General features: G+C 46.6%; 2 protein-coding genes across 4 annotated transcripts in view; one reads left to right on the forward strand and one right to left on the reverse strand.

Moving 5' to 3' along the window:
* PDSS1 (decaprenyl diphosphate synthase subunit 1) overlaps positions 1 to 22779 on the reverse strand; it is a 664271-nt gene extending 641492 nt beyond the window's left edge. Inside the window, exon 1 of one of the 2 annotated variants that reach the window (XM_069648132.1) lies at positions 22545 to 22779. In XM_069648132.1, coding sequence (XP_069504233.1) covers positions 22545 to 22709 — 165 coding nt within the window. In that variant the 5' untranslated portion in view covers positions 22710 to 22779. The remainder of the gene's footprint in view (positions 1 to 22544) is intronic. The other variant, XM_069648131.1, reaches the window with a different exon arrangement.
* A 346-nt stretch (positions 22780 to 23125) lies between these two features.
* Positions 23126 to 23752, forward strand: part of LOC138569804 (protein adenylyltransferase SelO-like) — a 1380025-nt gene continuing 1379398 nt past the window's right edge. Inside the window, exon 1 of one of the 2 annotated variants that reach the window (XM_069648140.1) lies at positions 23126 to 23236. In XM_069648140.1, the coding sequence (XP_069504241.1) occupies positions 23179 to 23236 (58 nt within the window). In that variant the 5' untranslated portion in view covers positions 23126 to 23178. The remainder of the gene's footprint in view (positions 23237 to 23752) is intronic. The other variant, XM_069648139.1, reaches the window with a different exon arrangement.

Genomic DNA, 23752 nt, shown 5'->3' on the forward strand with positions numbered 1-23752 from the left:
AAATCCCCCCCAACCCCTCCCTAACTTCTGCCATAGCACCAGTAGGTCCTTCAATCTCGTTCTTCCCCTTACAGCAAATTAACCGTAAATGTCCAACAACTTGTGTCTTTGAGGGCACCACTGTTCCCCGAATTCACCTTTCAGATAGGCCAGCGTCTCTCCCCAGTCCGCTGAGAAACTCTCCAACTTATTGTTGGCCACATACGTTGCCCAATCCATCGAGACAATGTGCCACATTTTCCTTAACCAGTCTTGCTCCGTCGGGACCGTTGGGCTCTTCCACTTCTGTGCAATAAGGGCCATCGCTGCCAGGGTGAAAATAACTTTCGCCTTGGTGCTCCATCTCCTCTCCGCCCCCCAGTGCCTTCTTCCCCAATAAAATCTCCCGGTGATCTTGGCTGACTCCCTGCCCTAATATCTGAGACAGGACTCGTGCGATGTTGCGCCAGAAGGGCCTAATAATGGGGCAGTCCCACCAAATATCAATCCCCTGAGGTTGCCGGGTACAACGCATGTAGGCGGGCTGGGGTATAATACCAGCCGTAGATATACTTATACCAGGCCTCCTGCAGCTGGGCTGCTTTTGCCACCTTCGGAATCATCTTCCACAACCTCTCCCAGTCCTCTCTTTCCATTCCAGCCCCCAGTTGCTGCTCCCATCCCCTCATATACGCCCAAGTAACCTTCGGGCCGGCGCTCTCCAGAAGCCTGTAAAGGTCCGAGATTAAACCTCTGGACCCCTCGTGCGTTAAAAGGAACCGTTCAAACTGCGTTAGGTCGCGTATAGCGGCCTTCCTTACCTCCGCCGACATAACCCAATGCCTAATCTGAAGGTATCTGTGCCTTTCTCCCTCGCCCACCCCAAACTCCTGCTTACATTCCTCAAATGTTTTCACCTTTTGGTCGCGAATCATGTCCCTCAGTGTCCTACCCCCCCCTCCCTCTCCCACTTCAGGAACGCCCCTTTCTCCAACCCCGGCGTCAAGTCCCCGTTATTGAAGATGGGGTTAAACAGAGATGGAAAGGTCGTAATCCCCAGCCTCTCCACCGCGCTGTCCCAAATGTCCACCATTCCCTTTCTTATGGCACTCAGGTAGAGGTGAGGCGGTCTCAACCTTAGTGGAAGCCAAAGTACCTCCCCCTGGTGGTGTCGGGCTACTGCTCTGTCCATTTTCACCCAATGCTTATTATAATCCTCCGCGAACCATTCCCTAATAGCCTCATGATATCAGCTGAAGTCGGGAAGAGCCAGGCCTCCTTCCCCTCTGGACGCCATCAGAAGTCGCCTGGACAAGCCTGGCCTCTTGCCCTCACAGATAAACTCCTTGACCGCCCGGTCCAATTCCTTAAAGAAGCTTGCCAGAACAGATAGCGGAATAGCCTGAAATAGGTAAAGCACGTGGGGGAGAACCACCATTTTAAGGACTGTCCCCCTCCCCAACCAGGATATCCTTAGGGTGCTCCACTTCCTTAGGTCTTTTTTAATTGCCGTTAACATGGGGGCATAGTTCGCTCCGTACCAGCCAGCCAGAGAAGGGGTTATCCTGATCCCCAAGTATCGTAAACCACTCGGACTCCACTTAAACGGGGAAATTGCCTTAATATCTTCCACCTCATTCTCCCCTAGGGACTAGTTCATCAGTTCAGACTTCTGTAAGTCAACCCGCAAACCCGATAACTCCCCGAATTTGGTCAGCAGTTCTATGCTTGCCTTGATGGACTCCGTTGGGTTCGTCAACGTGAGCAGCATATCATTGGCAAATGCTGCCACTTAATGCTGGCCTCCCCCAAATGGTATACCCTGAATATTGTCTGCCTCTCGTATGGCCAGGAGAAGGGGCTCCAAATATATTGCGTAAAGCAACGGGGAAAGGGGACATCCCCATTTCGTCCCCCACCTCAGATTAATTGTGCGAGACATCTCTCCATTTACTAAGATGCGCGACGTGGGATTCTTATAATTTGCTGTGACCATACTAATGAACCCTGTCCGCAGAGCCATCTTTTCCATAACCTCAAACAAAAATGACCACTCCACCCGATCAAATGCCTTTTCGGCGTCTAGCGCTAAAAGGATCGCCTGAGTGGTCGTCTTCCATGTCTTCTCCACCAATTGGGCCACCCACCTGATATGGTCAGCGGTCTGCCTCCCTATCACGAACCCTGCCTGGTCTTGGTGGATCAGCGAGGGTAGGTGCTTTTCCGGGCGTTTCACCAATATTTTAGTGAACATTTTTGCCTCCGTATTTATAAGGGCAATAGGACGATAAGATGTGCATTCTTCCGGATCCTTTCCCGCTTTATAGACAAGTGTTATTTTGGCCTCCTCCATCGAGGGGGGTAATACTGCCCCTGGACCCAAACATATTAAATAATTGCGTTAAATGCGGAAAAAATAGGTGGGAGTAGGTTTTATAAAAAGGAAGCTGGGTAGCTGTCTTGGCCCGGGCCTCGTTACAGGGGAGTGACATAATGATAGCTCTTACCTCGTCCTCCGTTATAGCCCGATCCAACTCCTCCCCATCCTCACGAGATAGTCGCGGGAGGGGCAGAGCCCCCAAGAATTCTCTCTGCAGCGAAGCTGCGGGTACTGTGAAGTATACAGAGCTTCATAAAATTCGGCTAATCTCTATGCTATGTTTTCCGTATCTCTATGCTAGGTTTGCTATGTTTTCCGTATTTGCATCTATGTTTAGAGATGACTCAAAATCATTCCCAACGTCCTGACTTTATGCACCGTTTTGATGACATGACCTTCAACACAAAAAGCAGAGTACGACAGGTCCAACTTGGATCTTGCCTGTGAAGACCCAAAAAGCATCATCTCTGTTTTATTTGCGTTGAGACACATTCCATTGATTGCCATGCACTGTGGAATGGCCGGGTACACTTTATTAATTCGATTTGTCTGTGTAGTGACCACTTAGTTCAAGCACAAGCTTGGTGTCATCGGTGTAATTAGTGAAATGAACATCCAGCTTGTGCAAGAGATCACAAAACGAGCGGCAGTGTATATTAAAAAGGGAGGGAGACATACAGGCACCCTGAGGGACGCACCATTTGAGACATTCCTCTGGAGACCGTGCATTAACCCATGCGTTTTCGGACATGTGTTCTGTCCGAAATTACCTGACCCAGGCCAAGGCGTTATCTGATATGCCCCCTATATTCCTGAACCGGTCTACTAGCTTGTCAAATTTGACATGGTCGAAGGCTGCTGATAAGTCCAACATCAGCAGCCTTGCCCCGATCCACGATCTGGAGCATCTATGACTTCATATTTAATAGTGCGCTCTCAGTGCCAAACTTGGCCTGAAAGCTTGATTGCCTGCAATGAAGAGCTCCGGAGGTTTCCAGAAAGTCTTGGAGTTGTAATGGAGCATCTTTGTACAAAAATTTCAGAAAGAAGGGGGCATTTGTAATAGGACAAAAGTTGGAAAACTCCTTTTGGTCGAGGCCAGGTTTATTTTTTTAGTAACGGGCTGACGGATACCTTTCTCACAGCTCCCGGTACACAACCCTCCCTAAAGCTGGCATCTTTTGTTTTTCCAAACGATTTTAGCTGGGAGGATTTCTCCTGCACAAGTGGTGGGCTTCATAATTGACATGATGTTGGTTAATGCTTCCTCCGTTATGCGCCAAAACTCAAAAACGGGGAGGTTTAGTTGGTTTATATTTTCGACTGGTGTGGAACCGTTCGTGTCATTCATCCCACCCAGAATGGTCTTAATTTTCATTTGTGCTGCTAAAATCTTTTTCACAAAGGCTGCTTGAATGTTTTCACAGTCGGTATTAGTGGGAATAATCCGGTGTGACATAGAAGCCGGTTTTTCCAGGTCCCTAAGGATCTGAAAGAGTTTACCCCGCATTGTTATCCGCTTGAATAATCTGATTATCGAGGAAGGATTTTTTGGCAAGAAAGATTTCTGCCTGGTACACTCTCTCGATAACCTTCCATTTGTCCTTATTTACCTGGAATTGATCCTTCTTCCAGGCTCTTTCGGCCTTCCTTTTGTTCTTTTTAAGAGCATTTAGGGCCTCACCATACCAGTTCTGGTGGCGCAACACTGTCCAACATAGCCAAGAAGCATTTCTCAAATTCCAACACCAAATGACTGGAGGAATCTGAGGCAGACGTTGATACCATCAGTGAGAGAAGACAGGACTGTAAATCTTCTTTACAAATTTTATTAAAGTTCCTACTTGTTACCTCATGCAGTGGATTGTTTTTCTGAGTAAATGGGCAAGGCAGCCCAACCTCAAAAGTAATAAGGGAGCGGTCCGACCAGACACAAGGCTGCACCACAAGTGGGCTTAATAATATATTTTTACTAGCAACCCAGTCTGATAGATTACCCAAATTATGCATGGGTTCCTTTCCGTTACCAATAACAAATTTATTGGTGGTAAACAATTGCGCAAGTTACGTAGCTTGGACATCAAGCGAATTATTCAGCCAATTATTAAAACCACCCAGTACAATGGTGGCTGTATTAGGTTTGTGAGACAAGGATAAAATATCCACAATGTGGTCATAAAAATAAGGAGTATCTTGGGGAGGCCAATAAATCAGAATGATGTTAATACAATTGATAGCAGAAGGCTTGCTTTTGAGGGACAGAATTTCACAACCGTAACAAGTTAACATAGTTTGAAAGAAGTTAAAATGTGAGCGTGCAACAATGGCAACCCCTCCACCCCTTTTTGCATCTCTATTCTGGCAAAAGAAGGAGAAACCAGGGGGGGTTGCTAACTTTGGTCCGCTAGAGTCTTGTAGCAACGTTTCGGTAATATACAGGAAATCTATGTCGTAGTCGATAAACATGCAATTGAAGTGTGCAACTTGATTATCTAACGATCTGGTGTTCAGTAACAGGATTTTAATTGGTTGGTGTTTTTTATCTGGAGATGCTTCTTCATGTCTATGCACCCAGACATCGCTAAATACCTGTTTATGTGACTTGCATCTGCTAGGGAGGGTGTCAAAAGTATCCTCCGTGGAACCCATTATGCAACACCAAACAGCTCACTCCCACAAGAAGGAAAGAAAAAAAAAAAAAAAAAAAAAAAAAGGGTCAGCGCTGGCACGTCACGAGCGGACTTGCTAGTCCTTGATTCGTTGATGTGCCTGATTGAAAGATAAATACTTCCCGGAAACAACAGTCCCGATGGAAGATGTAGTTTCGTAATCGATAGACAGAGTGCACAGTATACACTAATGCACGTTACACGGTACAGACGGTACCAAGCAGTTACTTTAAGTACAAAGCAAAAAATATTACACAGTATATAGTTAAGAAGTTTAAAATTACACTACAGTAATATACAACAGATCACCGATTTGTTTTTTTAGAGTGTCTACAATGTTTCTTTGTCCCTAACAGAATAGAATTTGCAATATCTAGCAAGGTCTGGTTTAAACAAAATCGTGAGCTACAAAAGAGTCTCCTCAACTAAGAGATGGCTTAGTAAAATATAGCAAAAGTTTGATACCTCTCCTAAAAGGCATACCAGTGATATTCCATAGAAAGCTCTTATACTTTTGTTTCATCCCTGGTCTAAATGTTAGCATCTGTGATTTTGTTATGTTGATACTTAGGTGATTTAATTCAGCGTATTCAGCCACGGTATCAAACTTATGCTGCAAACCGATTTGGCATATAATCAAAAAGGACAAGGTCACCCACAGTAAGTAGTCCAGGCAAATGAAGGCTAAATTCGGTGAAAAGCTGAGGATACATTCAAAGATTTCAGCAAGTTCTGAAAGAAAAAGGCTGAAATGTAGAGGGGCCAATGAACAACCCTACTTGAGACCACACGTAGTGATAATAGGTGATGACAGCTTGCCCTGAGCATTCACTGCACTCTGATAGTGTCAGAGTGCCACCAAGATCTGTAATAAGTGGGCGGGACAGCCTCAATTTCTGAGTTTCAACCATAAAAGAGTTTGGTTGATGCCGTTGAATGCCATCGCGATGTCTATGAATGCCATGTAGACGGGTTTCGACCTTGCCATCGCTTCCTTCTTTAGCAGACCCAGAATAAACATGATTGCATTTGTGCCCATCCCTTTCCTGAAGCCAGTTTGAAGCAGGGCCAATTGGCATGCACACTGAGCCCAGTCCGTTAATTCACTCAGCACTATACTTGCATAGATTATTTTTGCTGGAATGTCCAATAGTGCTATGGGTCTATAGTTACAAGATAGCCAGCGTTGCCCCTTCTTGAAGATTGGTACAATAATGGACTGTGTCCATGCATTTGGCATGGTTGCATGAGGTGTAATTGTATTGAAATCTAATTCCAGAATATGCGGACACAGGTCGCAATCGAGTTTTAACAATGCATTCGACAATCCATTGAGCCCGAGGGCGTGCAAGTTCTTATTGCGAGTGATTAGAGAGACTATTTGATCCTCTGAAAGGGCCAGGTGCACTGGGCCTTTAGCAGGGTCCAAATAAGAACTCCACCATCACCCCCCCCCGGGGTCACCTTGTTATATATTCTTGTGAAAGGGTACAATCCACCTTTGCTCTCCGATAGTATTAATCAGGAAGCTAGACAGTGGTGACACAAGATTATTAATTGCTCAGCAGAAGGAGGAGGCATCTCTTTAATTAAGCAACTGCAGCATCTCGAGGGTCATTCAGCAAATCTTCATATTCATAGAAGCAAAGCCATTGTTTGTATTCACGCTTCAATTACTTTCTCTGAGCACTCTCTGATGGTAATGGTAAAGACACGAGTGGGGGAATAGCACCAATCTAATATCACCTTGCGCCCAAGGATAGTTATTTGTGGAGAGAAAGTCGCAGATTCAGGAGGAACAGAGGTCAAAACCCCACCTCTCTCAATTGGTATTTGGAAGCCCCTCCAAAGATTGATTCTGCGCCACACTCAGCAAATTATACTTGAGATAAGTGTTTGTTTAATGATCAAAATGCAAAGTCAAAGAAAATAATCATGTATTTGCCCATGGGTGACACGTGTTTCGGCAAGTACATCATTGCCTTTTTCAAACCAGGGCTAACAAATGTATACTGTTGTGCATACATTTAGTGGTGAGATAACATATTAGACAATTAAATCATTGTCACATTAGTGAATCAAGAGATGTTGGACAGAGAGAAAGGGTGGGGAATGGGGATGGATTGAGAGACAAAAATAAAGAAAAGGAAAAAATTACAAAAGCAAACTTTAAGGTTAATATGTAAAAATGAGGACATGTATATGAGAGTTAGATGCACCTTGGCAATTAGATGAATTTTTTTTAAATGGCAACTATATCACATTGTGGAGACGCTTGTCATTGTGCAATAGGTGATATAAAGCATAGGATGTTTAAGAATTGGTGATACTGCTTTCCTCTGCTAACACCAACATGACCTAATTTTTCTGTGTTCACAGCCATGTAGCCTGGCATCCCATAGGAACACATAATCTCTACCAATACATCTAAATTCAATAATTCTTCATCAGACATTAGTTAATCCTAAATTTGATATTTATGCACCATTTTGATTCCCGATATAATGAGTGAGACACACTGTAATTACTTCACGCTTTGAAATGCATCCATTTTTTATAACTTCACTCTCAAAGACTATTGGCGTTCGCCGTGACTAGAGCAGTCCGCTTTACATGAGTTTCATACTCTGGAATATTGTACTAACATTTATGTTTGTATCATTTAATATGCCGATCATTGATGTCATGCTAATATTGGTCACACAGTAACATACCCCAAAACATGGCGACTGTCCGTTTTTGGGCACAGCAACCAAAGAGGGACTGCCAATGTTTCCCCAGCAACCACACTTCCAACCGTCTTAACATACTCCAAAATGGCGGTTATTCAAACCTAAAAGCTAGAAACTGACGAGGGCCGCTACAGGTTGCCTCGGCAACCCAGATCAACAATATAGCTCAGCACAGAAACGTCGGCATCTAGCCGAGATGGTCCGCAGCTGACGAGCTGTCTGACATACATCCTCAGGTATGTGGTGGTGTACACCTTTTTCTTTTTGTACTTTTGCACAGATTTTTCACAACCCAGCCGTACGACAGTCCAATCTAATTTCAAACACCTTCGATATCTAGCAGCACAAACGCCTGCACAGTCAGTAATAAATCTTGCAGGCGGGACACGCCACAACATTCAACTTCAAGCCTTTATTTCGCTAGCATGCAGGAATCGCTTCTCATCGTGCTTATGCCTTTCGCGTTTACAGAGCCGTCTACATATATATTAATATAGTGCAATAAATACAATCAGCCAATAGGGACAATGAAGTGAAAGTATAACGCTGCCTATACACATGTCTTATGTATTCATACGCATACTCAGTTATAGAGTGCAACAAATATGAGAAGTCATTGGGACAACCAAGAGAAATCCTAACGCTTGCGCACATGAGTGGTACATAGCTTGTTAACATTTTTCAAGGGAACACCGCAGTGAAAATAGTTTTCGCATTATTATATATTTTCTCGTATAGCGGGATTGAGCCCGGGTATTACGTCCATTTCTCATCATGCCAGTATAATTTCAGTCAACTTGATACAGGTAATGTTTTTGACATAATTCAATCCCACTAGTACGTATTCTGAGATTTGTCCCACTACAGTCTTATTACTGTGCCTCACCTGTACTTTTCTTCTAATATTTGTCGGTACATTCTAATCGGCAATACAATATTTAACTTCTAAGATGGCCATCCGTATGCTTTATATCACCTATTGCACAATGACAAGCGTCTCCACAATGCGATATAGTTGCCATTTTTAACAAATTCATCTAATTGACAAGGTGCATCTAACTCTCATATACATGTCATGTCCTCATTTTTACATATTAACCTTAAAGTTTGCTTTTGTAATTTTTTCCTTTTCTTTGTTTTTGTCTCTCTCTACCCCATTCAATCCATCCCAATTCCCCACCCTTTCTCCCTGTCCAACATCTCTTGATACACTAATGTGACAATGATTTAATTGTCTAATATGTTATCTCACCACTAAATGTATGCACAACAGTATAAATTTGTTAGCCCTGGTTTGAAAAAGGCAATGATGTACTTGCCGAAACACGCGTCACCTATGGGCAAATACATCATTATTTTCTTTGACTTTGCGTTTTGATCATTAAACTAACACTTACCTCAAGTATAATTTGCTGAGTGTGGCGCAGAATCAATCTTTGGAGGGGCTTCCAAATACTCTCTGATGGTAGGTCTAAAGGGCCTGTCTAAATTCGCTTTCTTTTTATTGCAGAGTAGGATCACAAGTGTGGTTTCTTACAATTGTACCTCTACTACCAGGTCCAGGCATAGCTTTATCTTTATAGTGGACAATTGACAAGGCCTGCTCTAGTTTGCCTGAGGGAAACAGACGGTGGAGTATGCTATGGAACTTATCCATACTTGCGCTGTTCCAGCGGACTCTGTTCTCGCCCACAGTAGCCTCTTTTTCTCAGTCACACAAATGGGTATGCTCTCCCCATGTTAACACCTTTAGCTCCAGGGACAAGGGTTAATGCTCGCTAAGATCTGGATTTTTTTGTCATAGATTTGAGAGACTGTAGCATTTCACCAGATACAAAGAAATAGTCCAGAGTACTACTGGAACTACCTCGATGCCAAGTAGAATTTGGAGGGGTGTCACCCATAACTATATCATTCAGCATATTCAGATCGCAGGCACTCATTAGCTCCATCCATGCACCTGAGCTTCCTTGCCATAAAGTTATGATGCAACATACTCACCTCAGTATGATCTAAACACAATGCATTAAGATCACCACATGGCAAAATAGAGTTGCCATTATTAACAGTTTGCCACTCATAAATTAAGTCTTCCAACGCCCCCAAAAAATGTCTTTGGTTATCGCATCGGGGTTCCAATAGAGATTAAGCACTAGAGTGGAAGACATGTCAACATACAGATCTTTGTTCCAAGTCAGAGAAACTGCCTGAATAAAAGCGTTTGACGTAGCTTAAGTATTTGCTGTTACACCAATGGCATTCCAAATGCCAAACAATAATCCGGAGGCTGGTCTTTCCTTGGACACGTTGTATGCTGGGGTTCAGCAGACACTGATATCTAGCCAAACTCGGGGTGAGGGGGGTGGGGGGGGCTCTAGGAGCCAGCATTTCTGGATACAGAAAAAGTCGGCCTCAAGGATAGGTGGGTAAGTTTTGTGATTACAAATTTGCATAGTCTCTAGAGTTCCACGAAAGGCACTTGATAGTGTGAAAGAGGCCGTTGTACTCAGTTCTGTAGTGTCATTTACCAATGTTATCTCCGTTCTGCCACACTATTCTAGAAGCCGATGGTTTATGGTGTTAAACCCTCTAGTTCACATTCTGCAGCGGCCATTGCACAGAAACAAAACGTACCCAAGTCTCTAACTGCCTCACATCGTCACACTACTAACAACTTTCTTTAATCTTCATCCTCCTTGATCTCCAAGTGGCCTTTGGCACTCTTGAACACTAACGCCACCAACTGAATTTCTCGTATCTTGGCTTCCATGACACTGTCCTTGCCTGGATTACCACCTACTTATCTTTTTTTCCCATCTCCTGGAATGCCTGAATATATTTTGCAGCCCCTCTCCCAGTCGGGGTATGGATGTAAATGAGGCCTCCCCACCCCCGTATTATATTCCCTTGGCAACCTCACCTCATGGTTTGGGTTTGGTTATCATCGCTTTGTCGATGATACCCAAATCTTTTTCTCATCTCCTTAATTCCTTTACTATGAAGCTTTCCTCCCACATCCCAGACTGCTTAGCTGACAAAACAGAGGCAATCTACCTCCCAGCTTCTAGCACCCTGCCCCCTATTCCCCTGCCACTTTGAACACATCCCCCCAGGCCCTGCACGCTAGAGGTTCTCTTAGAAAGCGATCTGAAACAACTTCCCCACATCCAGAAAATCTGCCCTCTCATCATTTCATTTGCTGCCAAGACTTGCATCACCAAAATGAGCTCAATCATTGCTCCAGCCCCCTCCCTCTTGGGACTTCCTCTCAATGGGCCTCATTACGACCCAGGCGGTAAGGGGTTAACGGCGCCGTAAAAGGTGTTGGTGCCGTTAAACCCTTATCGCCTAATTACGAGCTCCCTTTGCGGGTCCCGAACTTAACAGCTGGTTTTACCAGCCGTTAACGAAGGAACCCGCAAAGGGACTTTCTAGGTAATTACGGTACCGCACGGGGGGGCGCTGTTGAGCAGCCGACAAAATGGCTGCCTAGCTTTTCAGCTCCGTGTGCTGCCGCTTTGCATCTGCTTCCATCTGCGGTTTGCTACTCTGCCCCGTCTCCAGATTTGGCTCCCACATTGCTGACACTCGGGGCCACCTGCCTGTGAAATCTGGCCCCGAATCGGAGCCTTTAACCCTGTATTCGGCCGCCGGCACTGCCCCCGCGTGGGGCCGAGCTGCACCCTCGCACTCCCGGTGAACGACGCGGGCGGCGGCGCTGATTGACACCCGTGGCAGCTGACGGCCCAGCGGTTCACCCCCCGTCCGGCTCTCTATCTGGCCCCCGCGCCCGGCTGCCTTGTGGCTGGGACCGGGTTCGGTGCGCGGGGGCCGCCTGTGCTGCCTACGCCGACGCGCGTGGACGGATCCAGCACGGAAATCCGGCGCCTGACATCTGGTACTCCTGGCGGCCGACCGCGGCTCGTGCGCCGCCTTTGCCTGGCTCTACCCCTGCTGCCTCTGCGATATCGCAGCACGCCCCGGAGACAACGCTCCCTCCGCGCCTAACGGCCCGGAGGCCTCTCTGGCCACCTCTGGGGACTGGACCATCGGCTGCGTGTGATGCCGCTTAAGACTCCACTGAAGACGCCACTATCCTGATCCTGCTCACGGATGTGAACCGAGCCTGAGGTGAGGGGTTGGGGTGGCCATTGTGTGCAGTATTTTTCTGCAAACCCCTCTGGTTCAATCTGACTGCCGCCCTAAGAACCGCGCTGTGCCCCATTAGGGTGAACTTTTTTAGCCACCACCCCCGGCGCTTGGATTTCTGGCTCAGGGACATTTATTATCCTTGCCTACCGGTTCTGCGGGCCGTTGCTACGCCACCAACAAGAGAGCAGCCTTTTCCATCTTGTCACTGCACCGCCCCGCTTCAGGGTACACGATACCCACACGAGTCTAACCACTTTGAATACTCTGTACCACACGCCACACACAATGTCCAATAGGTCCAGGAACACTGGTAAGACAGGGGCCATGGACAAATTTGCGAAGGCCGCCCGAGGCCCGATTCGGCCCATACATCATGCGACCAGATCGAAGTACCACTCCCTGCAGAAGGCCCCCCCACGGACCTGACGGTCATCATGGAGTCAATGGCTAGAAACTTTGCAGCTTTCCATGAGAAGCTAGATGACATCAATGCAAATGTGGCCTCTCTCAGGACCAAACTAGACCAACAAGGGACGCGAATCACCGAAACTGAAAACAGGATCAGTTCCAATGAGGACAATATAACCACACTGCAGAGCACGGTATCCACCCTTGTCACGGACATGAAACTGGTGAGGGCCAAATGTGATGACCTCGAATCTAGATCACGGAGGAACAATATACGCATTATTGGGGTCCCGGAAAATGCGCTGAAGGGTCGACTTGAACTGGCTGTCGAGAACCTTTTGAAAGACCTGTTGGGCAACCCGGATATGTCCCCCTTCTTCACCATCGAAAGGGCCGTTAGGGCACTGGCCCCACGTCCCAAACCGGGAGACTTTCCGAGGCCCATTGTTGCTAAAATTCTGAGTTTTAGAGATCGGGATCAAATCCTCCGCCTCGCGCGTGCGAAGGGTGAGCTCAGATTGGACTCGCAGGTGATCCGAATCTTCCCTGACTTCTCAATCGCAGTTCAGCAGGAGCGTCGCCAATTTCTTGGAGTCAAGAAACTGCTCAGGGAGAGAAGCATTCCATACGCCATCCTATTCCCTGCCCGTCTAAAGTTCACATTTAACAACAAACTTTACTTCTTTATGGTGCCCTCGGAAGCGGTGAAATTCATAGAGGCACACATTCCCCCTCATCCACCTGCTGAAGATGTGGGGGAGAATGACTGAACTTGGTCCGAAACTTGTTCTCCTTGATCGTCGTTTGCTCATGCGGTCTGACGGCTCCACTATCCATCGGCCTCCCCCACAACTACCTTGCTGTTATATTTCCCATGCCCTCCGGGCTGTACTCACTGTACCTAAACCCTCAGATACGCACTGTCAATTTTTCATGTTGTTGAACTACTCATCGTGACCATGCTGACTTCCTGTCTTCGTTGAATGTCACGTTTCTCTGTTTCATACTTAGGCCCGACACGGCTGCATACAGATGCTGCGACATGCATTACTAAACCGCGAACACTGTTTAATTTCTCACGGACACCTTTGGGTCCCAAGCGTGCTAGCACACGGCAATAGCGCACCCCACTGCGATTGCACTGCATCTTATACCTTTGTTTTGGTTTTGCCCCTGTTGGGCTCTTGCACAGGCTGGATCATGTTGGGGCTGATCCGACTGTGCGCTGTTTGGGATGGGTGGGGTGCACACTGCTAATCTTGGGTTGGTGGTGAGGGTGGGGGGGGGACACTGGGAGTTATCTATAAAAGGCACACGAGGTTGCAGGTGGCGAGCACTAATGGGCCGCGATCGCGAGTTTATCTTCAAGCTTCGGGGCATACACTATTGTTGGATCCTAGATGTTCATTGAGAATACGTGTTACATAATGGGGTATCAGTCTCAGTCACTGCGATGGCTACCGTCATAATGTCATGGAATGTCCGTGGGGTAAGCAATCACACCAAGGCACGTAAAATCATGGCTTATGCCAACAGACATAGCTGCAAAATACTGCTCCTACAGGAGACACACTCCAATGGCCACATTCCTAGAACCATGGCCCCGGCATGGGGACCTGCTAGATTGTTTACCTCCTACTCCACTCAATCCAGGGGGGTTCTAACCATGATTCATAAATCCATTAAGTTTACATTGCACAAAAATTACACTGACCCCGAGGGACGTTATGTAGTACTACACTGTACCTTGGCCAACAAAGAATATCTACTTGTCAATACCTATTGCCCCAATTTGGACTCTCCCGACTTTTTTGATAAAATCACCACCATACTGCTGGGATATGTGGGCACACCGATCCTTTGTGGGGGGGGGGGAGATTTAAATCTTATCCTTGATACGGCCCTAGATAGAACTGGTACTACTCCCCGGCCTTTGTCCAGCGCTGCACGCAGACTGCACTCTCACATTAAGACCCTCGACATCTGCGATGCCTGGAGAATGCTACATCCCCATCTTAGGGATTACACTTATTACTCATCAGTGCATGATAGCTCTTCTAGGATAGACCTATTTTTTGTCTCAAAAGGAGTCATGGGAGGGGTTGTCGACTCCCAGATCCTGCCTCGCACGCTGTCTGATCATGCCCCGATTACACTCTCAGCTAGACTGGGGATACCTGTTCCGACGTTTAGCACCTGGCGTTTCAAATCCGATGCTCTGGGAGATGTTGTATTTAAGGCTGAAATACTTGCTGACATTCTGTCTTTCTTCGAACTAAACACTCTCCGGGACACTTCTGCTGCAGTAAGATGGGACGCCTTCAAGGTATATATCAGGGGAATGTCCATCTCCCGGGAAGCTGGGGTGTTGAAATCAATTAGAACAGCATTGGGCCGGTCTGAAAGCAAACTGAAGCAACTGGAACTGCAAGGTGCCTCGGGTGCCGACCATGCCACACTTGCCCAGATCTCCGATGAACTCCAGGCATTCAACAAACTCGCCGTCAGCGAGATACAATTCCTTGGCCGCCCTCAAGCGGCCAGGAAATATGGTGAGGGAGATAGGCCTGGGAAAACGTTAGCGACACTAATCAAATGGGAATCTGGTCGAACGCAAATCACCTCTCTTAAAGATGAACAGGGCAATGTTCAATGGGCTGACCAACAAATCCTAGACACATTCACCGAGTTCTACAGGTCCCTCTACTCTCAGCCTGCTGAGCACACTGAACAACATATGCGAGAACTCCTCGACCGGATCCCCACCACAGAGATCTCCTCCACCACTCGAGACGAACTAGACTCCCCAATTACACTTGATGAGATAGTAACAGCCATCTCCGACCTACCCAAAGGCAAAGCCCCGGGGCCTGACGGCCTAACCGCCGATTTCTACCAAGAACACGTTTCCATACTCGCCCCCAAGCTACTTGAGGTCTGGGATGAATCGCTCCGAGTCTCTATCCTCCCCCTTTCCATGCGCGAGGCAGCCATTACAGTGCTGCTCAAGCCTGACAAACCGGATGATGAATGTGGGTCCTATAGACCCCTCTCCCTTATGAACCTCGACACAAAGATCTTCGCAAAAATTATAGCGAACCGATTTCTGCCCATTATGACGTACTTGGTCCATGAGGACCAGGCCGGCTTTGTACCTGGAAGGTCCACCTCCCACAACATCAGAAGACTATTTAACGTAATGTCCCGCATTGATCAGGATGTACAGGCGGTGGCAGTCACACTAGACGCCCAAAAGGCCTTTGATATGGTCTCCTGGAGATACACTTGGCTGGTGCTGGAGACTATGGGCATTGGCCCAAACATGATTAGGTTCATCAAATTGCTATACACCTCTCCCGTGGCGCGGGTTAGAACCAATACACTAACATCTGACCTTTTTACACTCTTCAGAGGTACCCGACAGGGATCCCCCTTTTCTCCAATACTGTTCGCTTTAGCAATAGAACCAATGGCAGATTATGTCCGTGCTCATCACGCCCGCAAGGGAATAAGATTGAAAGACAGCCCCGAAATCATATCTCTATACGCGGACGATGTTTTGTTATATATCAGAGACCCTGCGACACACCTGGACTCAATACTGAGGGATATTACCCGCATTGGCACTCACTCCGGCTTCACTATTAATTACTCCAAATCAGAGATCTTCCCGCTCACTAAATCCACCCAGCAACCCGCCTCTGAATACCCCCTCCGCTGGTCACCGAATGGTGTTAGATATCTGGGCGTACACATATCCTTAGCTAAATCCACCCTCCTTGCTGACAATTACTCTGCGGTAGCACGAATAGTTGAGACCCAAGTCCTCCGGTGGCGTACCCTCCCACTATCCATTGCTGGACGGCTCTCCCTCATTAAAATGATCCTGCTCCCCAAACTTCTTTACACGTTTAGCAACGTACCCGTGTGGCCTGGGAAGGTCTATTTTGCCAGGCTAAACACATTATTTGCGCAGTTCCTTTGGCACTCGGGCGCAGTACGCAAAAAGTGGATGGACATGACACTTCCATACAAACTAGGGGGACTCACGGCTCCGGATCTATCACTTTATTGGCACGCAGCTCAGGCCCAACATGCTACTCACTGGTATCCTGGTACACCGGTGCGTCCCCATGTCAAACTGGAAAAACTGGCAACTGCTGGTACCGATCTAATGTCCATCATACTGCATCGTCAATACACACCCGACTCTCCCATTGACCCTCTCAATACCGCCTGGAGCCTCCCCGTACTACAAGTGGCTTCCTGTGTGGGCCTTTCCCGGCCTGGAACCAACCCACGATGCAGCGCTGGCCCGACACTGGGGGAAGCTGGGATACCAAGCACTGACGGACTTCTATCCCGAAGGCAGGTTCATTGACCCCCGATCTTGGAAACCGGGACACACCGGGACCGCCTTGGAAACCCTCCAATACTATAGATTACGGGCCGCGTTTCGCTCCAAATGGCCCACATTCCCGGACGAGCCCCCAGACAACTCGGCCATCGCATACATTGCCAATTCGGGTGGTGCCCGTGGAGTGGTCTCCTCACTTTACAAGATATTTCAGGCTGCTTCCCCTACTCCCACTCTCAGGGCACGAGATGAATGGGCCAGCGACCTGGGCCTGGAAATATATGATGGGGCCTGGGAGGGTATGTGCCTACACACCCAAAGAGTCTCCCTCAATTTCCGTTTTCGCGCCATGCAGTACAAACTTCTAAATAGACTTTATTATACTCTGTATAGAACCTCGAGGTTCGCCCGTACTGCGGCGCACCCCTGCCCCCGCTGCGGGGCGACAGAGGCTGATCACCTACACATGTTCTGGTCGTGTAACAAACTGCTTGGATTTTGGGAGGGTATCCTAGAAACACTCTCTGCTATCACTGAAACGGTGGTAGACCCGGATCCGCTGGCCGTCCTGTTTGGTGCCTGGAGGACCGATGACACTAGAAGTTCAGCTAGATTCCTTAATATTGGTTGTATGATAGCCAAAAAATGCATTCTTCAGAATTGGAAAAGTCCCTTCCCTCCGGCCCACCGGAAGTGGCTCCATATGCTTACTTGGTCACGTAATTGTGAGGAAGAATTCATATCCATGCTCCCTGCCACCTCTCGCCCCAAGAACATATGGATGGAATTCAACTCATACCTTAACAGTAGAAGCACGAACGCCTCCAGCTCCGGCTTCTCCCCCACTCCTTCCGTAACTACCCCTACTATATGAACATATACTTGTATAAATCTCATGTGACCTATGCCTGACATTACTGTTACCATTGTACTATGCTTTATGTATTGCTCCACCTTGTAACGTGTGCCTATGCTTGAGGCCTTGCTGTTTGTACCATGTAACCTTCTGCCGCCAAAAATAAAATTTAAAAAAAAAATAAAAAAAAAAAATGACGGTACCGCACTTCGCGGTACCGTAATTACCGCCTTCCCCATTCCCATTGAGCGCTATGTGGCCAAAAATGGGAATGGGGAAGGGCCAATGGTGAATGGGGAATTACCGCCCCGCCAACCTTGGAATGGGGCGGTAATTCCGCCATTCACCATGGCAGAGTTGGTAAAATACCGGCGTCAACCATGGCGCTAATAGCGCCATGGTTAACGCCAGGGTCGTAATGAGGCTCAATGTCACTTGACAAGGTGCTTAACATTGTAACATGCGCCCTCTTCAAGCTGTCATGAGTCTTATACGCCTTTGGGCACCGCCCCTGTGTAGGGTGGCCGCCCATGCACAATTGCTCACCCTTTAAATTCCTTACCTATTCTTCAAATCCATCTATGCTAACTCCATCTCATTTTACTCACCTCCTTATAGTCTGCAATCTCAAGCTTTCCGGAGCCTCTCTATTCTCTGCACCCCTGTACTACCTCTCGCTTTCATTCCTTCACCCTGCATGCACCCCATCACTGAAATGTACTTTCCATTGGCATTAAGTTCAGCTCCACTCTGTCAAGCTTCTAAACTACTCTAAAAATGCACTGCCTCTCACTTAAAGATAACTGGAAACTAGTATTCACCTCCCAACGCCTCACCATTGTCCCGCCAGATGCCGCCTCCCCACCTCCCCAACCACTGTTTACCATCGCCTGAGAAGAGTTGAACACTGCACATGACAATTCTCTACTATATGTAAATACTAAATACTGTTCTCTGTAGGTCTTCCTCTTGTCAGTGATGTCCCCTCTTCCTGTTCTATTGCCTCCCTACTAGAACCAGTAAATGTATTTGCCACAGATATTCTGAGATGGTTGTGAGGCACCCAGACATGGGAATACCCAGTCATCCATATATGCTTGTGTGCAAAGCTCTTTGTGAAAGAGCTCATTCATATTCAATTAAAATACATATTTTGCTGATCTGTATCTGACTATTAATACTTGCAGTGTGCACATACCAAAGTACTTAAAGACATTGATAGAGAAGGTGCCTGAAAGAGGTCCTCTAGCCCGCATAAAATGTCTGTGTCTAAAGCTGCAAGGGATAGTATCAAATGTCCAACTAAGCACATGAAAAAAAGGGCACCGCTGTCCTCCCATCTTTAAAAACATTCAGTACAACTCCAGTGATTCTTCACCACTATGGCTGCTGGGGCTAAGGGGAAATGTAGTCAACATTATCTGGAAGGGCCACAGAGGGACAGCAGGGTTTCTGGGGTTCGGCTTGTGTTTTTTCTTACAGAGCATTGGATGGAATACATTAGGGAGTGGATAAGGTATTTTCATGATATTATACAAACCAAACATATACAGTGATTTTTTTGTTTAAAAAAAAAAAAAAAGGGTTTGTATTCGATGTGCATCACAACATACATTTTAAAATGCTCTCAACTCCTAAACCTTCCACCATCTCCACCCACTCTTTCTGCAAACGAACGTGTGCTCTACTTTGCTTCTAAAGTTTCTACCATTTGCAGTACCTTCGCTACTTACCTTATATCCCCTCCTCCTCACTTTTCTCTACCACTCTGCCCTCCTCTCCCGCTACTAGACCTTCCTTTGCGACCACCAACCCTGATGAGATTCTTGCTTTACTCCTCATAGCTTACCCTTCCTGTGCCCCCGCTGTACATGCTGCACATTGTGAAGCACATAGCTAACAGTGTTGCTGCATATCTTACTTCTCTCTTCAACTCCTCTCGTGATAATGCTACTGTTCCCTCATCCTAAAGGTCAGCTAGTGTCTCCTTAAACCTAGTCTCGATTCTAACTGTTCTGACAACTTTTGTCCCGTCTCTTCTACCACACTATTATGAATTCCTAGAGGGAGTAATATTCAATCAACTCACTGAGTTTCAGGATACTCACAACCCTCTTCAATCTGGCTTTCGACCTCTGCATTCGACGAGACAGCTCAATCTCAGCAACTTCATCTCTTCTGCACATCATGCAAACCATTCATGTATTGTTATCCGCCTATCTACTGCCTTTGATACTGTTGACCATTCCTACCTTCCCTCTACATTCTCTCTCCTTGGCATCAGAGATAAGGCCCTTCCTTGGTTTGCTTCATACCTTGCCCCTAGACACTTTCGGAGGTGTCCGAACAGCCTTACCTCCTCACTCTCCCCTTACTGTTGGAGTACCCCATGGGTCTGTCCTGGGTCCACTTCTCTTCACTCTATATACTTCAGCTCTTGATCCCCCGATCTACTCTTACGGCTTCTCCATTCAACCTCTTCGCTGAGGACACTCAGATCTTCCTCTCCTTTTCCGATAAACTGTTGTCAAAAACGTCAAACTGTCTCTCTGCTAGCGAATATTGGATGGCGTCTCACAGGCTCATGCTCAACTGCACTAATACTGAGGTTCTCTACTTACCAGCCAAACGGACCTCTTCCTCTCCTCCTCTTCGCTCTCGACTTCCTTCCTAACTCTGCTCGCAACCTTGGTGTCATCTTTGACCCATCTCACAACTTCTCACTCTTCATCTCCAAATATGCCACTGCAGCCAGACTCAACCACCTCAATCGCAGTAAAATCGCTCATCATCTTCTTTTCAATACTGCTAAACAGCCAATCTCCTCCTTAGTCCTTTCTAGTTCGGACTACTGTGCCAGTCTACACCATGGCCTTCCCAAATATGCTTTTTCATCATTGGACAAAGTCCTCAAGTTTGCGGTCCCCAAACTTTTCAACCTTTCTCGCTTTACCTCTACCTCCTCTACCCATCCTCAGATTGGCTGGCTAGTTATGAAACAAAGAGCCAAGTATAAACAACTTTACATCATCTTCAAAACTATCACTCCCCTACCCATGAATACTCTTCCGCTCCGTACTACTCCAACTCTACCACTATTTAAATCCATCCTCAAGTCCCTCCTCCTTTCTGAAGAATCAGTTTCCTAGCCATCTACGTTACTCTGGCACCCTGCTTCCCTCTCTCCCTACAGCACTTTTCCGTCACTCCTCCATCCTCAATTTAGCACTTCCTCCACCAACCTGTTCCTATGTTATTCTGTCCTTTCCTCGTCCATGATATATGTTTCCACCTTCCCCTGCAACATCGGGTGTTAGTCACATTCACTGACCTCCACTGTCAAGTACACATGTCCTCTGCTCTGTTATCAATGTTACATTTTTTAAGCATTTTTGTGCCAAAAATGCATTGCTTTCCTGTGATTTCTCGAAATAAGTAAATATGTACATACATATTTACTAGAAAACGGTCTGATCAAGACAGCACAATCAGCCCTCATTTAAATGTTAAAGGTATTTGTACCGCGCACCGTCACCAACGGAATTGGTCCCCAGGCGCTCTGGCGGATCTGTAAATGATAAGGTGGGATGGGGTAGTAAGGTGAAGAGGGAGTAGGATAGTGAGAGGAGTGGTGTTCTGTTGGCAGCTTCAGCTCGGTATACACCAGATACTCAGCTTTGGTGCAGGTATTGGATCAGTGTCAGTCCGCGTGTGCTGTTGCTCCAGCTTATGTGTTGTTGCAGTGTTGTGAAGTGCGTGCGGCTTGTGGTGCGAGAGATGGTTGTGTGAGTTTTGAGTGAGATAAGTATGCATAGTTTGAGGTTATATTGGTTAGTGGGTTACCTGACCTTTAGCATGCTAACATTCACAGTTTTCTCTAAGTGATCACAGTCCTATCTAGAAGCGGCGCAGGCCAATGTTCACAGTTCTATCTAGGTGTGGGCATGCTAACATTCATAATGTTATCTAGGAGTGGCGCAGGCTGGTGTTCACAGTTCTAAGTGTGGCACATGCTAACATTCGAGTTTCATCTAGGCGCGGGCATGCTATCTTTCAATCAAAACCTATCTAGATGCGACGGAGGCTAATGTTCCCATTCTATCCAAGTGTGGACATGCCGACATTCACAATTCTATCCAAGCGTGGACATGCCAATATTCACAATTCTAGCTAAGTGTGGACATGCTAATATTTATAACTCTAGCTAAGTGTGGACATGCTAATATTATGGCACTGTATGTTATTGGGAGGTAAGATAGAGTGGCAGTGTTTTTCTGGAGCAGAGTGATTGCTCTACTCCCCACCCATGCCACACTCACAGTTTTTGTTGGTGTCTGTTGACTGCTGGCTTCACTGGCTTCCCCTGCGAACACCTGCAGACACATCCTGGAGCTACCAATGTAGGAGCCGCCCTTTGCCTCGAGGCCCTTAGCCGGGCAGTGGGCTGCCCAAGATAGGCCAGGGATAAAGGTGGAATTGGCCAATAAGGGCCGGTGGGAGGGCACGGGAGTAGGAAGCAGCATTGGGGAATCTCGGACCGCAGGGCCGCCATGGGTGAAAGAAAGAGAAAAAAAAAAGAAAATGCAAACATGCTCTGAGAGGGGCAGAGGCACCACAAAGAAGTGCTTACCTGCACGCCAAGATGGGAAATGGCGCAGGAAGCACATTTGCCAAGGGGGTAGGCCCTCATAGGCAAACAGAGGGACACAAAAATTGAGAATGAGAAAAAAAAATGTATTCCACGTTGGAGTTGCCTGCTGACCTCCTAAAAAGACAAGGTTTTTCATAACTGAATGAATACTTAATTTTACTTAAGTAGACATAATGCAGTTTTAGCCATACGAAGGGAACATCAACATTTGGGTGAATGTTACCCAATCAAACGTCACCACTCGACTACAGGGAGAGTTGGCTTGACAGTTGGAGCTACAACCCGCCCTCTTTTTGAGCCCATGCGACCTATGCCTTCAGCCCCGTATGACCTTCCCTCCCTTCATCATTTTTTCCTTACCTCTAGCTGGATACGCCGAGACCCAGCACAGTAGGCTGGGATCCACAGTGGCCTCTGCCCCAGCAATAGAACGTTGCCCCTTCTAGGCTCCAGCAGACCAACGTCGAGGGTCATCTTTCCGAACGCCAGGACTCTACAGCCACATCGCTGCCACAACCAAGCCATCTTTCAGACAGTAAAGGTCCCTGAAATTGAAACAGAGGAAGGACAATCTAGCCCTGTGTTTCTAAAGTCTGCATTTGGCGATCGTAGCTGCCATCTTGCAAATGAGGATTTAGTCATGTGGGTTAATTGAATTAAAAAACACGTACTTCTTATCAAATAATACTTAAATGTTTTGCTGTTAACAAATTCGTGAAACATATATGCACTTAACGTTGTTTAATAAAACAAAATATTTGAATAGCGTTTACCCGTGTGAATATTGATAACTATTTGGTATAAAATGCCAGCTAGGTAAGTTTTCATTAGAAACCTCCCACATTGCGGCATTCTGTAATATTTGGTATCCCATATCTATCCTTATTTAAAGGTGTACGTTTCGTCACGTCAATATAGCCGCTGCTCGCCCAAATAAAGAGAACTTAACGCGTGCTGTCCTACTTTTGTTTCAACGATTTCTACGTCATGAAGAATGTTGGGATCCGGAATTAGAAATCTGTCTATCACGCGCATACATAAGTTCCCTACTGGTAATCACGTTTTGTACTGTTACAATTCTGGCTAGTAAGTGCAGGAAATAGACCTCGCTCTCATAACACCGTGCAGTGAAGACTCTTCTTCGCCGGGTGAATTTGGACTTGTTTTTGAACTGCTCGCCTTGCCACAAGCACCTTCAGCCGGTGTAAAGTCACTTTTTGCTATGTGTGGTGCTTCGTGTTAAAATTACTCCACCCTTTTACTGTGGTTTTCGGTCAATACGTTTGCTTGTTTGGTTGTACGTGTACACACAGCAGTATAAGGAAGTGTGATGATATTTAATAAAGGTGCTTGTTAGTCGACGAAGAGTAGATTCGTTCGCATTTCTGGCAGTTATACTATTGATCCAGAAACACTGCGTGATATATGGACATCATCTATCAATCATTATTTACTATAGTTTTTGCTCTTAGGCAGTGTTAATCTAATGTACCTTCTGTATCGCCAAGGTGGACACTGAAATATAAAGTTTTTGTTTGTTTTCAATGTCCCGAAGAAATGATTATAAC

Source organism: Ambystoma mexicanum, chromosome 2q, assembly GCF_040938575.1.
Source record: "Ambystoma mexicanum isolate Mex_15411 chromosome 2q, UKY_AmexF1_1, whole genome shotgun sequence".
Classification (NCBI taxonomy): Eukaryota; Metazoa; Chordata; class Amphibia; order Caudata; family Ambystomatidae; genus Ambystoma; species Ambystoma mexicanum.